Source organism: Chionomys nivalis, chromosome 21 (assembly GCF_950005125.1).
Source record: "Chionomys nivalis chromosome 21, mChiNiv1.1, whole genome shotgun sequence".
In the NCBI taxonomy this organism is placed as follows: Eukaryota; Metazoa; Chordata; class Mammalia; order Rodentia; family Cricetidae; genus Chionomys; species Chionomys nivalis.
This window is the reverse complement of record NC_080106.1, coordinates 40,380,837-40,396,133: the sequence shown is the minus strand read 5'-3', so window position 1 is coordinate 40,396,133 and position 15,297 is coordinate 40,380,837. Positions and strand designations below refer to the sequence as shown.

Sequence of the window (15,297 nt, the reverse complement as noted above, 5' to 3'; positions counted from 1 at the left end):
CCCATGGGTCCTGTTCCTTACAAAGCCCCTTCAGGGACAATCATCAGTGACCCTCTGGGTCCCAGCAATAACAAGGAACACCTCAGACAACCAAAGTCTAAGTTTCCGGTCTCTATAGTGTTTATGACAACAAGGCTAGTGTTCCTGTGGTTTTTCAAACACTTTATCTTCGAAAATTCTTAGCTTGAATAGGATTCTTACAAAAGTACCAATGTCTGAAGTGAACACATTCAGATCATCACTGGGGTGGGACACGAAGGTGAATTTGCATCTCAGAGTGCCAAGGGTGCCACAGAGCAACCGGACATCTTTCATCCAAGTCCCTTTGGTAAAGAGCAGAGCTCAGAAAGGTAAATATGCCCAGGGCAGGCAGGCAAACGGGCTCCGAAGGTGGTTTTGCCACGGACAGGGAGGCACCAAGGGAAGGGGTCTTTAGTGTGTGTGTCCCCCCCCTTAGATTCCCTTTACTGAACACAAGCAATTTTGATAAACTGGCCTGGAAATTTAGCACCCACAAGCACCATCAAGCCATTTTGCTATTTTAAGCCATAGGTGGCCTTTCAATGGTGCCCTTGCTGTGCTTGGTCACAATCCCTGTACCCATTCCTCTTCAGAACGCCTGTTCCTCAGCCTGGGAGGATCTAAACTCGCTCTGGGAGCAGTCCTGCGTGTTGGTAATGAAATGAGCTCAGCAAGCTCAAAAGGAGCTTGGACTATCCCATTAGTGAGATTAAAGACAGATGCACAGCATGGGGATGTAGATCAGTGGGAGAATCATTGCCTAGTGTGCATAGAGTCCTGGACTCAATTGCCAGCATTACATAAACCAGGTATGGAAGTACATCCGACTGGCAGGGATGAAGATTTCCTACAGATGCTCTTGTGTTCCTCACTTTGGCTCTCAGACTATTGAAATGACAGATCTGTGAACTACACAGGTACCAAAAAGAAGCTGTGTGCACAGGCTGACTGCCTTAAACTTCAGGGTCGGGCAGAGTTTGGAAGGTCGCAGTTTCAGGGCTATAATTATCTTGGGTGATCGTTAGCCTACCAAACAGCTATCCTTACCTACCTATGTCAGCTCTAACATCCTGACAGATGCATTAACTTAGCAGAACCCTCCCCTCTACCGCTGGAAGAGTAAGAATGCTCTCAGGGCTGGAGAGGTGGCTTGAGATGGCTCAGCAGCTTAGTTGCCAGCGCTCCCAGGGTGTCTGACAACTGTTTGTAACTCCTGTTCCAGGGGATTTGATAGCCTCTTCTGACAGCTGCTGATGCCACAAGTCACGTGATACGTATGTGTGTGTGTGTGTGTGTGTGTATGCAGACAAAGCATTCATACACATAAAATAAATAAATCTAAAAAAATTTTTAAAGAACGTTATAAAAAAAAAAAAAAAAAAGACCTGGGGCTTGTTGAGGTTCTCGCCATCTTGCTGTAACTACCTCTCCAAAGATTCCACCAAATGTATTTTGAAAGTTCCTTGATTTGTGGCTTTCTTTGTTCTCTTCCTATAGAAACTCCATGAAACTATTTTCATATTGGAACACTGTATTTGGAAAGACCTAAAGCTATGATCCTGGGACTATGGTCATTTGTATCTTAGCTCTAAAAGAATTCAACTCTTGCTTCCTCTGAGTTGAGAGCTGTGTTTTGCATTAACTCTGTGTTAATCAGAGTGCCCTCAACAACCACAAGCCTAAAGAAGGGAAATGCCAAACCCAGGACCAGCCTGAACAAAACTTCCCCAGAGCGAGAATGTTACATTTTCAGATCACCTTGGGGTGTAGAACCAAAACAGTGATGGATCAGAGCTGTGCAGAGACTTCTTTTAACCAGGACTACTTAGATGTGTACAGTTCTGACCTCTACCTAATTGTGAACCTCGGGACCTTGAAGGCAGACTTGGGTAGAGTTTGGATCTATTTGTCCCATGTGTCCCAGACTGGAAATATGTCCCCTTTCCCAAAATGGCCACATTGAATAAATCTCCATTTTCTAATTTCCGCTGTTAATTTGGTTCTTTTAATTGGCTCGTTGAGGGCAGGTGAATGATCGGTTCTACCTTGTTGGGTAACAGGCTGTGACTCCATCTAGTATCAATCGTAGACACTATGAAGGGATCAAAAGGCACATTTGGGGGGGCTGCCACCCACAGAATGTTGGCTTTGGATGGAGAGGAAAGACTGGAAGGTGCTAGCAGTCGCTAGTGTCATATTGTTTCAAGGACATTTTCCATCTTACAACTTCAGGAGGCATCAGCTGCTTTTTACATGGCAAGACTTTCTATCACTCCTGTTGGATTATTGCTAAGTTTTACTCAAGATAACAGATGAGTGATAAGTATAAGATTTTTTATTGAGGCTTGTTGTGGAAAAACCTTTTTGTACACTGTGAAGATTTGTCACTTGGACTGGCTTAATAAAAAGCTGAAAGGCCAATAGCGAGGCAGGATTTTCAGGACAGAGAGGACACTGGGAAGAAGGGTAGAGATGCAGAAATCACCAACCAGATGGAGAGGAAGCAGCATGAGCAGTACAGAGGAAAGGTAATAGAGCCACAAAGCAGAAAGTAAGGTAATAAAAATGGGCTAATTTAAGTTGTAAGAGCTAGATAGTAACAAGTCTAAGCTATGGGCAGAGCTTTCATAATTAATAAGAAGTCTCCATGTTGTGATTTGGGAGCTGGCAGGAGGGACAGAGAAGTCCACCTACAGAGCCTATGATATAAATGCTGGATATGTACGTCTGTAAAACGTCCTTGTTAAATTTCCTTTTTTCAGAGGCTGGAGAGATGGCTCCAGGGTTAAGAGTACCTGCTACTCTGGTGAGGACCCAGATTCAGTTCCCAAACCCCATGTCAGGCAGACAACAACTGCCTGCAACTCCAGTTCCAGGGGATATAATGTCCCCTTATGGCTCCAAACAGTACCTGAGCTCATGTGTATGCACATACACACACCTACATTTTTTTTTAATTTTTCTTTTTCAGGGAAAAATACAGGAGATATAATTCTACATATAATAATTTTGAGGATCTGTATTAGCTTACTGGGTATAATTTTTAAAAGGTCTATTTCGTTAAGTCTTATTATAAGGAGATAGATTAATAGCTTACATTTAAAGTTACTAAATTATTAAAATATGTCTTCATTGAATAGTCAGAAAAAAATATCTAAACTGTTTTTTGCTAGAGAAATGTAATCTTTTGGGAATTAACCTGTATGTAAAGATACTGTTACATGATTTCTGTGCCTTGCTCTATTTTATTTTATTTTATTTTATTTTATTTTATTTTATTAAGTCAGGGTCTCACCATGTACCTGTGACTTGTCCCAAACTCACAGAGTTCTGTTTCTACCTCCTGAGTGCTGGGACTAAGGGCATGCACCACTCTGCATATATATATATGGCTAATTTTACTATTGTGATAACTGCTGAGAATGAATACATTTGCTGTAAATAATATTATAAAATTAGGAGTCCAGGACTTGGGCCTCCCTTTTGTGAGTGCTTAGACCTATTAATGGGGCATCTGGGAACCGAACCAGAAGGCTCTGATTCCTGAGGATCCTTTTGTTGGAGTTTGAGAACAGGGAAATGGATAGGCTAAACACCTTGGTAGCTGAAGAAAGAAAAGAGACTAAAAGGAAGTCTTTGAGACAGAGTTCCCAAAAGGGGACAGGGCGGATCTCAATAAGAGACTGATATGAAGCTAAGTGGAGGAGGGGCTCTTCAGAATGAGAGAATGTCCAGGATGCTGACCAGACACTTAGGATAGGATCGGGATCTGTTTTCGAAGAAGAGATAAAAAGGTAGGTAGCAAGAAAAGTGGGCAAACTCGATAGTGAAGATCTCTAAGGGTTACACCAAGAAAAGGACAATAACCTTGAAAGTTATGGACTTTCAGACCTACAGGAGGGTTATGTCCCTACCCAGGACCAGAGATAGAACTCAAATTCTTTTGCTTTAACGGGGAAGTAGCTTTTCCTTAGACCTCCACCAAGCCACGGCATCTCTGGCCTCTTTCCTTCTCTATGTTATTTTCTTGTGTGTTACCCAGGAAATGGGAGATGGCTATCTTAATGGCCTCCAAGTCTGGTAAAAAAATCTATCTAATTAACAATTTGGTATAAATCTACATTGTAAAATGATCAAGATAAAACCAGCGTAATTCACAAAGATATATTAGAATTAGTCTCTGTCCATTGAACTATTAAATTCTATGCTTGTATTTGTAGACAGAATGTTCTCATTGTACATGTAATGTTATGTAACTCTGACAGATGCAACATAATGAAAATGCTATTAGAAATGTCGTTCCCAGAGCTGGAGAGATAGCTCAGTGGTTAAGAGCACTGGCTGATCTTCCAGAGGACCTGAGTTCAATTCCCAGTCCCTGTATGGAGGCTCACAATTGTCTGCAGCTCCAGTGCCGGGGATCCAATGCCTTCTTCTGGCCTTTGTAGACACAAGCATGCACGTGGTACACAGGCAGACATACATGAAGCCAGAGCACTAATACAAATTAAAAGATAATAAAAAATAATTTCTTATTAAAAAAGATAATTTGGGGTATATTTGCATACATACATATGTATAGTGTGTATATATATATATACATGACAATTTCAACATCAAATCCATTTTGAAGCTTGCTTTTTCTTTTTTTAAATAAAAAGTTCATTCTTTCATTGTAATACAGAGAATCAGCACCCTATTCTCCATCTTCACATGAATATTTCTCCCATTTGTCCCTTTGTTCAAATAATCCTATTCCCTGAAACTTGTGTGCTAGGGACCTTGGCGCTGCAATAGACTATGCTGAGCATTCTGTACTGTAAACTTGGCTGGGGTGTACCTCAGGGGGTAGACTGATGGTCGCCTAGCCTACCAGAGGCTCTGGGTTTGATCCTCAGCACTGCCCAAACTGGGGCGGTGGAGGCACATAGGCCTATAATTGCAGGGGTGAGGGATCAGTACTTCCAAATCATGCCTAGCCTTAACCAGCTCCAGGCCCACTGGGCCCTACTAGACCCTGTCTCAAAACAAGAGAAAGCTGCATTGTGTGTTGAAAATTATATGTATGCTGTCTTCTCTCTCCTGCTGTGACTCTGCTTCCTGAACTGTTAGATAAGTGTGGTGGTTTGAATGAGATCCCCGAAGAGGACTCTCACATTTGAATGTTTGGGTTCCAGTTGGAGGCCCTGTTTGGCAAGGTTTAGGAGGTATGGCCTTGCTAGAGGACATATGCTCCTGGGGATGGGCCTAAAGGTTTTAAAAGATTCCCTCCATTTTCAGTTCAAACTCTCTTTTGCAAGATGCAAGCCCCCAACTCTTCATGCCTCCACACTCTGGTCTGGTGCCTTGCTTCCCCACTGTGATGGAGATGGATCCAGGGCCATGAGCCCAACATAAACCCTCCCTTCTGTAAGTTGCTTTGACCATGGTGCCTTACCACCACAACAGGAAAGTAAGTGAAGCATGGAGAGTCAAGAGGACTTCATAAGAGAGCCTATTTTTAGAGAACAAAAACATTCCTAAAAATCAGCATGGTTCCACTACCTTTCACCCTTTATTTTGCCTTAAAAGTCTACAGCTTGAATTCATCAGTTTTCCTTTCTGAATGAACCAGTGGGCAGGCCTGGGAAGCAACTGCAATTTGCTTTTCCTCTGCACGGTCCCGCAATAACGAGATGTTGACCGTACTGCCCAGTTTCTGTGTGCGTGGGTATGAAGCAGCCTAGAGGAAGCAAAGGCCGCACCTGTGACTGCCTACCCTCTGCCTCCCACTGTCTGCTGCTGGATCACTCTTCCCTCATAGATGCCGTTTCGGGATTTCACCCTGTTGACCGACTTGGAGAAGCTTCTGTGTTTGTGCCTTGAGATCTCATCTTGTTTGCTAGTTGCATGATTTAGGAGATTTCAATAGAGGTGACAAGCCAATTTGGCAAGTTTTCAGGTTTCCAAACAATATAGAAGTTTTTAATCAGTTAAGAAGTTCATCTAGTTATCGTTACAGAAAAACTGTACTATTTTTAATACTTTGATATTTGTAAAGGTCTTAAAAATACTGCAAAAATTAGATGTAAAATTAAAAATAGAATTAAAAATTAGATGTTATTTAGTTTTTCAAGAATTCAAAGTGGGCATCTATTGATGCCCAAAATACACTTAAATCTTGGTTTTCCTTTCTAGTTATTCATTGACTATGTCATCAGTTCAGAATCATGGGGATGCTGAGGAAGTGGACTTTGCTGTTTCTTGGCTCTGAAAGTGTGTGTAATTATTTTTATATAGTCTGGGTTCTTGTGCAACATGTGTTTGTTGGAGACCTGAGGAAATCACAAGGCAGTCTGTAGCTAATAGACAGTTAAGCCACCTTAGGACACTTTAGGCTGAAGTCCATTGTTCTGTCCCTAATAGCATTTTATATTTAACCTAAAAGACAGGATTTGATGTTTTGTTAAAAACTGTTTCTGTTTCAGACGTGGGTTACTTGGGAAACTACCTTCCCACAGTCCAGATTTATTTCAGATGTGGCTGAAGGACAAACAATAGCTGTAACCACAGTGAATCTAAGCAGTGGGCACATCAGGCCAGAGTATGGTCCTGTTTCCCCTCGGCCTTGGGCCAGGCTAAACTAAGCATGAAGAAATGCAAGGCAGCCCACAGCAGCATACGGATATGTAACGCTGCCTTCCTCGTCAGCTTAAACAGAGTCTGAGGGCAATCCTCCACCTGGGAAATCTTGGTGGTTGAAACCCTGGTATATATCTGCCTAACCTGACAAAATAAGTATTTGTTATTTTATGCAAGGTGCACTTGTCCATGGTCTATTTGTAACCACTAACCTCGTCCCATAAGTCTGTAAGAGATCTAAATTTTAGCCATTGTTGTAACCCCATTGCTCTGCTGAGAGAAAAACCCTAAATCTCACTCCATAAAAGAAGCTGGCTTCATAGATTAAAAAAAAAAAGACGTCTGTATAATTCTTCTATGTAACGATGCTAGTTGTTTTGGCTCTTTTATATATGTACTCCTAAACAGTCTACGACACAAAGCTTAAGGAAACACTTTACAAAGATGGCATTCTATGAAACAGAATTGTTATTGATGCTGACATTCCCCAGGTTTTGTGTACTCCCTGTGCTGGCTAGCTTTATGTCATCTTGACACAAGCTAGAGTCATCTGAATGGAGGAAATGTCATTTTCAGAGAAAATGCCTCCTGAAGATCTGGCTGTAAGGCGTTTTCTTTTTTTTTTCTTTTTTTCTTTTTTTGGTTTTTCGAGACAGGGTTTCTCTGTGACTTTGGAGCCTGTCCTGGAACTAGCTCTTGTAGACCAGGCTGGTCTCGAACTCACAGAGATCCGCCTGCCTCTGCCTCCCAAGTGCTGGGATTAAAGGCGTGCGCCACCACCGCCCGGCTTGTAAGGCGTTTTCTTAATTAGTGATAGAAGAGGAGGGCCCATTCCACTGTGGGTGGCATCCTCTCTAGGCTGGTGGTCCTGGGTTTTATAACCAAGCAGGCTGAGCAAGCCACAAGAAGCAAGTCAGCAGGCAGTACCGCTCCATGGCCTCTGCATCGGCTCCTGCCTCCAGGTTCCTGTCTTGACTTCCTTCAGTTGATGAACAGTGATCATGAAAGTGGAAGTTAAACAAATCCTCTCCTCCCTAATTTGCTTTTTGGTCATGGTGTTTCATGGCAGCAATAGAAACCCTAACTAAGACAGTTCCTACCTGTACTAAGAATATGTTCCTCAGCAAAGGCAAGCACTCAGCCCTTACGTTGGCTCCCACGCTGTGCCTCTTGGTGATGGAAAGGTAACAAAGACTTGAAAGTCTACAAGTAGTACTTAACTTCCACCTTAGTTTTCCTCTTGGTTGTTTCAGTAAATTCCGCATCTGTTGTCTGTTAACTGCGAAGACATTTGCCCTTGATCATTGTGTTCTTGTTAAGCTTTTTTTCTTCCTAACATAAGATCTGCAGGGAAGAAGATATGTGCACTTGGATTCAGGTGTTGGTGGAGGCCAGAGGTGTCAGGTTCCCTGGAGCTGGGGTTACAGTTGCCTGTGAACCATCTGCCTTGAACTCGGATCCTCTGTAAGAGCATAAGAGCAGTCTGCGCTCTTCACCACGGAGCTACCTCTCTGGCCCTGTGGCCAAATGTGGTGATATTTTGTTTGTGCTTCAAGAAATAAAGCTTGCCTGGACATCAGAGTGTGGAGTTGGCCATAATAGTTAACCATAGAGGCCAGGCAATGGTGGCACACACCTTTAATCTCAGCATTCGGGAGACAGAGGCGGAAGGATCTCTGTGAGTTCAAGGCCACCCTGTACTACTTGAGACTGAATTGGTCTAAAAGAGAAACAGAGCAAAGCAGTGGTGACTTACACCTTTAATCCCAGCACTAGAGAGGTGGAGACAGGAAGTGAGATAGCTGGGTGGAGAGAGGAATATAAGGTGGGAGGAGACAGGAACCTCAGTCTGAGGTTTCATAGAGATGGCATTCATTCTGAGGACTTGTAGAGACAGGATACCCCATTCGGTCTGAGGATTTTATAGAGGTAAGAACTAGTGGCTGGCTGTTCTGCTTCTCTGATCTTTCAGCTTTCAGTCCCTATCTGACTCAAGGTTTTTATTATTAAGACAAATTAGATTATAACTATTGTATATGAACCTTCTGCTGCACTATCTTCTCTTCACAGTTGTGTTTCTAGAAAGTTTATTGTCCTTTGACACGCCATAGAAGTACAGCTTTTGGATAATAAGACATCATTCACAATGCCAACAGAGTGGACTTCAGGTCCAGTTGACCTAAGAACCACTCCTTTTTTACCTCTTAGATGCTTAAAATTGGCCACAAAAAGTTTTTCGGCACTAACTTCTTGACACTTGTCACCCCACAATGTAAGATTAAATCAGATCAGATCTGAACCCCAGGAAACTGACCCCCAGCAGTGTAGACAGCAGCACCAAGAGATTCATTCTTAGTTAACTGTTCCCCACATCTCTGCACAGAGAAGTACACACTGTGAAGATTTGTCACTCATATTGGTTTAATAAAATGCTGATTGGCCAGTAGCCAGGCAAGAATTATAGGCAGGGCAAACAGAGTAGGAGAATCCTGGGAAGAGGAGAGGCAGAGGCACAGTCATCAGTCAGATGCAGAGGGAGCAAGATGAGAATGCCTCACTGAGAAAAGGTAACAAGTCATGTGGCTAAACATAGACAAGAATTCTGGGTTAATTTAAGTTTTAAGAGCTAGTTAGTAATAAGCCTGAGCTATAGGCCAAACAGTTTATAATTAATATATGTCTCTGTGTGTTTCTTTGGAACTGAATGACTGCAGGACCAGGTGGGACAGAAACTTCCATCTACAGAGAAGGCACAGTTAAAAGACTATACCCCTCTGACAATGCTTCTGGGGAAACTCAAAGGTCCACAGTACAAGAGTTCTGTGCACTGGAATAGAGGAGGCCCCTTGGAATCTATCCCCAGATGATATTCAACTAAACAGAGCAGTCAAAAGCCTCAGCCACTAAATCACATTCTGAAATACACAGAGACAAAAAAGAATCATCAGTTATTCAAAGAAAACTCCCAAAGAAATTAGGAGATTAAAGAGAAAAGAAATATAATCAAGGAGGAAACAGAGAATGTGAGAAGCAGAATAATTCAAAATGGTTGCCATTCATAAACTGTATAGTCACAAAAACAGGTGAAATAAAGACATAGGGTAAGTGAGATGGATCTGCGGGTAAAGGTACACAGATTAGCCAATCAGTATAAAAGAAACAGACAAATGTAACTTAAAATTAAAAATAACAAAACATGAAAATGAAGAAATATGCATAAGAAGCAAAGAGAAGAACTGGAAAGATGGCTCGTTGGTTATAGAACACTGTCTGCTCTTCCAGAGGACCTGTGTTTGATTTCCAGCACCCACACAACTCCAGGTCCAAAAGACCTGACACCTTCTTTTCTCCTCCTTGTGGACCCGGCACACATGTAGTACACAGACTACATGCAGACCAAAATACCCACACACATAAAATAAAATCAAAATTATTTTAAGAAAATAAACAAAAATATATTAATGTATGTATCCAGGTAGTTTCACACCTAATTAACTGGGGTTTCAGAAACTTAGCAAACACTATATTGTGCAATTTTATGGCAGAGATGATCTAACAGCTAGAGTCCACACTGCCTTTCCAGAGAACCAGCATCCAGGCCCAGTAGCTCCCAGCAGCCTGTAACTCCAGTTCCAAAGGATCCAACACCCCTGGCCTCTATGGGAACCAGCTTACAATGTGTATGCCACACACACACACATACATGCACGTGCGCATGTACGCACACACTTTAAAATAGAATAATTTTTTAATTAAAAAATAAATAAAAGCTTCTGGAAATTAGAAAACAAAACTGCACAATGAACCACAAACACAACAATGAGAAGTCAGACATCAGACTTCTCATCCTAACAACTGGACACCAGAAAACAGCTGGGTTGGAAGTAGACTTCTAGGTTGGAAAGCATTTCCCTTCAGAACTTTGAGGACAATGCACCCTTGCCAGAGAATTCTAGAGCTCCCAAAGATGTAGAAACATGGACACTTTAGTTTCCTTTCCTCACTGCACCCTCCCCAGGGGAGCTGCTTTAAAGCTGAACTCCAGTCAAAGCAGGGGGGAAAAGTTTCAACACAGTCTCGATGCTGAAGCAGGAGAATGAAGAATTCTCCAGAGGGATGATTCGAAGGGAGCGGGAAACAGTCTGTAAAATAGTTAGCAAAGTGATCCTAGCACTTGGGAAGGAGAAGCAGAAGGGTCAACAGTTCAAGCTTGAAGCCACCCCGTGCTATATGAGATTGTGAGCCCTTGTCTCAAAATGCAGCAACCTGTCTCTGCCGCCCACACACACACTGTTTTTTGTTTCGTTGTTGTTAGGGGTTGGGGGAGTGATGTTCACATGCTAGGCAAGCGTTGTACCTCTGAGCTACACTCCCAGTCCTAAAATATCTGAGAAATGTTAAGAGCTTGGGGCCTGAGAGTCAGAATGGATTTAACTCCTGCTTCTCTCTCTGTTATTATCTAGAACAGTGGCCAAGGGTTACCTAACTTCTGAGTCTGCCCTTCTTGCTCGTTCTGTGACATAAGAAAAACAACTATATGTGTATCTCATGTTACCAGGGGAATGTGGACCCTTACAAGGTTTATCTGTGATTGACACATTGAAAGTATTCAGCAGGGTAGCCTGACGGTTGGCAGGCATGACAAACAGAAACAAAAACCCCAGAAATGTCTTACAAGAAAGAAGGATGTTAAAGTCCAGTCATTGATTTAGCGATGAATATGTACAGCCCTAAGGAAGCAAACACTTGAGTATGCAAAAGCAGAAATGTGGCAAGATTAGGATGAGCTTGGAAGCCTGAGTGAGAAAGGTCCAGGTCCATTAGCTAAGGAAGTCCAGGGATGGAACTAACAGCAAATACGTATGGGAAAAGAGCTGAGTCGAGCGTGGTGGCCCACACCTTTAATCCCAGCACCCTGGAGGCAGAGGCAGGTGGGTATCTATGAGCTTGAGGCCAGCCTGGTCTACAAAGCAAGTTCTAGGATAGCTAGGGCTACACAGAGAAACCTTGTCTCGAAAAACCAAAACCAAACCAAACAAAACAGCAACAAAAACAAACAAACAAAAACAACTGAAAATTTTCCTTCGTTGTCTGTGGGAAAAAGAGGTCTGTTACGGAGAACTCAAGGCACACGTCTAAGAAACAGAACACAAGGCACCCCTCCTTTTTGTATATTCATAACAATATTGCGTATTGTTATGAGAGGGGCGGGTCCTACTCTAACAAAACCAAGTATCAAGAGATGGTTCCTAGAACCAGAAGCAGATGCTCAGAGAATAGTACCATAGGGACTGCTGCGAGCATGGGGCCAGCTTCACCTGCTTGCCTGCGGCATCCCTCCTCCTCACGGGAAGCTTGCGTGCGATTGTCCGGGGAAAGTCAGCTCAGCGCCTGCACAGTGTCTAGCACATGTAGAGATTAAGACTGCCGTCCCCACCTTCCCCGTGGAACTGTCAGCCCAGTAAGGCAGCTATGGGTACAAGCAGGGAACACATTTCGGCACTCTCCGGTCAGTCCACCCTGCACCTCTCTGCACCCTCCGCAGGCAGCATTAGACGACATGCTTGGAAGACACACACACGCTCTCTGTGGAACCAAACTTAGTTAAGAAAGGAAAGCAAACGGAAATCGGTCCCAGAAATCCAGAGTCCAGCACACACTGGAGGGTTAGTTACCGCTTGACATTGCCTGTCCTTTACACTTTAGTAGAAGCTAGGGACGCCCAAGATGGCTATCCACAGACTATACCCATCAATCAAAATTTTCTATTGACTACATTTCTTTGTTCAAGAGGACCTAAGCCTCGGGAACAATCGTCATTGTCTCCTTTAGTCCTGCGACCTTACCAATTGTTTCTCAGGCTCTAACTTCAAAGCACCATGGCTTGGCGCCACCCTTACCGCAAATATCTGGGTGTAATCTGATGCCCGCTGCTGGCCTCTGGTGCCAGGCCTGCACAGTGCTGGGACAGGGCACAGAGTTCCCATCCTGTGGCCACAGTGGTCAAGTCGTGTTTACTTTGCCTGGAGATAGTTGTTGCCCAACTATACGGAGCCCTGGTAATGAGGTGGGCTGGTTGGCTGGGCTGGCTTCTCTGGAAGAGCTCAGGCTTAGTGATAAGCCTGGTATTTCCACTTATCTTTGACCCTGTCCAGGCCCCAGAAGCTTCCAGAGGCTTCACTCGGTTATCTGCTTTGCTGGGCTGTATCTGCCTTCCCAGGGGGGCCTACTTCCTGCATCACTTAGCAAGCTGTCTAATTGTGACTAAACATCGTGTAGTCCATAGAGGGTGGAGTGAAGGGAGGGGAGTCGTGGGGCTGAGCTGGCTTGAAACACTCTGTTCAGAATCCGGTACAGGCCTAGATGAACTGGGAATTCCTGTCTTCAGCCTTTCAGGTCAGAGAAGTCCCACCCAGCACCAGAAGAGGTCAGAGGCCCTAATTTTCTTCTGTGGGGCTGCTCACACGCTGGCTGGGAGCCTAATTGATTACCTCTGGGCTAGGAGGATCCGACAATTACCTTCCCGAATAAAAGGACTCAGGAAGCCATAACTAAGTGTAGATTCCATAAGAACTCAGGCACACTGCAGCCAGGAGAAGGTCACGACACAAGACTTCTGCTCAACGATGTGCCAGAGTCAGCTCTTTCCCAGAGTACCCTGGGAGGCAAGAGAAATTCCAGACGGGGCTATAATCTCCCTTGGTTTTCAGATGGAAAATCTAAGGACCAGAGAGGGGAAGAGTGTTTCTGTAGATACACAGTAGGTGATTGGCGAAGGCAGAACTGGACAACTAAATGAAGCCCTTAGAGAGATCATGGAACCCCCCACCTGTTCTGTGGGTCGAGAGACCTCAGGGGCAGCTAGAGGGTCCGACTGGCCTGTGTCCTCAGACTCAGTTCTAACAGTCATTTGATGACGTAAGGAAGGGTCTGAAACGCAGGGACCCCCCCAGATACCAAGATTGGTTGCTAATTCTTTCACAGAAAAAAAATGTCTCTAACTTGTCTCGTCATAGTGACCCCACATAGAGGATCGAAGCAGCCCCATATCCTGACAGGATGAATCCAGAAACTGCCTGGAACCAAGCCCCAAGCCAAGCTGGCTCCTCTGAAGAGGCTGAATGGGAGGAACAACGGTGCCGAAGCCTCGCCTGGGTGTAGTGGTTCCCTCCAGTCCTGTGCTGCTGGTAGATTTGCCTCGGTTTTCTGCGCTCAGCCATCTTAGCCCTGGTTGAAGCCCTTTTGTTTCGTTTCTTCGCTCCCTGAATCCCCAGCTGAATAGCTTCCCTGTCTCAGCAAGGGCAGAGGGAATTAGCTGGACACTGGAAGAAAACCAAAAAGCACCACCAGGAACTAAATCCAGATGGATAGTAGTTAAGTCATTTATCTACTTATTCATTGTTTATTGGAAAGCAAGTGCATTTAAGGGGCTGGTGGACACCAGCACTTTTATGTGCCAGGTATTGGTATAACATCTCTATATAAATTACCATATTTGCCTTCCCAACAAGTGTAGGAGGTAGGAGCTGTTATCTTCATTTTTAAAGACAAACTCAGGCTTGCAAAAATCGAGAAATTTCCAAAGTACACAGAACTTCAGTTTAAATGTAGGCAATCATCTAGCAGTCTGAAACCTCCTGTTGTCTGACTGGAACCTGCATTTGTCTCTAGAGGGCTGTATTTGCCAACTACCAATTCAGAAAACCCAAATAAATTCACAAGTGAGAACCAGGCCGACCGGCTCCATGCTGGCAGATGCCTAGGCTATCCTTCTGCCAGCTCTCGCCGTAAGGAAGCTCCCATCCGTGGCGTGTTTTCCCATGTGCCTCACTCTGGCCGCTCGTCTGAGGAGGAGGGATTGGGATCTCTGACTCCTGAAGAAGTGGGGAGCTGGGCCTCTACACCCCTGAAGGTGTGTAGAAGGAAGACCTTCTGTAGACCTCTGTACTCCCCACAACACACACACACATTGCTTGAAAACGTCTGCTCATCTGCTAGGACTAACCTATTCAGAGGAGGACTTGCAGACCTTTGATATTGGATGACTTTAATTGCAATCTTATTTAGGCTCCCTGGCTGTATTTACTTGTGAGCTCAGAGTTCTCCTTGTGCCACAAGAAGCCCCAGAAGTCTGGATGTAGGTAAGGGCCGCATAGCAGAACAATGGAAAGGGGTGATAGAACACAGACCAAACGCAGCCTAAACAAGAAAGTGTTTGCTTCAGCTTACAGCTTACAGTACATTACAGAAGGAAACCAAGACAGGAGCTAGGAGCTGAAACCAATGAAGGAACTGCTTACTGTTCTGCCCCAGAGTGGGCCGGGCCCTCCTGCATCAGTCAGCAAGAATAAGATGTTCCGTAGCTGTGACCGCAGGCCAGTCTGAGGGGTAATTTCTCAGCTCAGGTACCCTCTTCCCAGGTGCATCAAGCTGAGAACCAAGGGGAGGCCAGCCATCACAAGTCCACCCGTCACCAACTTGACACACAAACACGTCACTGTTGAATCACACACAGCCTTTCCGCGTCCCCAAGCTCTCATATTGATATCACAATATAAAACAGCACCGTATCAAAAGTCTCTCCTAATTCTCCTGACTGTGGGTGCCTGTAAAATTCAAAGTAAGTTACATACTTTTATATCCCTAAAGGGCCGA

At 44.2% G+C, this 15,297-nt stretch overlaps 1 protein-coding gene across 1 annotated transcript in view; it reads right to left on the bottom strand.

Annotated features, from left to right (window-relative positions):
* Mylk3 (myosin light chain kinase 3) overlaps positions 1 to 12,629 on the bottom strand; it is a 48,165-nt gene extending 35,536 nt beyond the window's left edge. Inside the window, exon 1 of the mRNA XM_057754035.1 lies at positions 12,543 to 12,629. Within this exon, the coding sequence (XP_057610018.1) occupies positions 12,543 to 12,629 (87 nt within the window). The remainder of the gene's footprint in view (positions 1 to 12,542) is intronic.
* Positions 12,630 to 15,297: the final 2,668 nt, after the last annotated feature.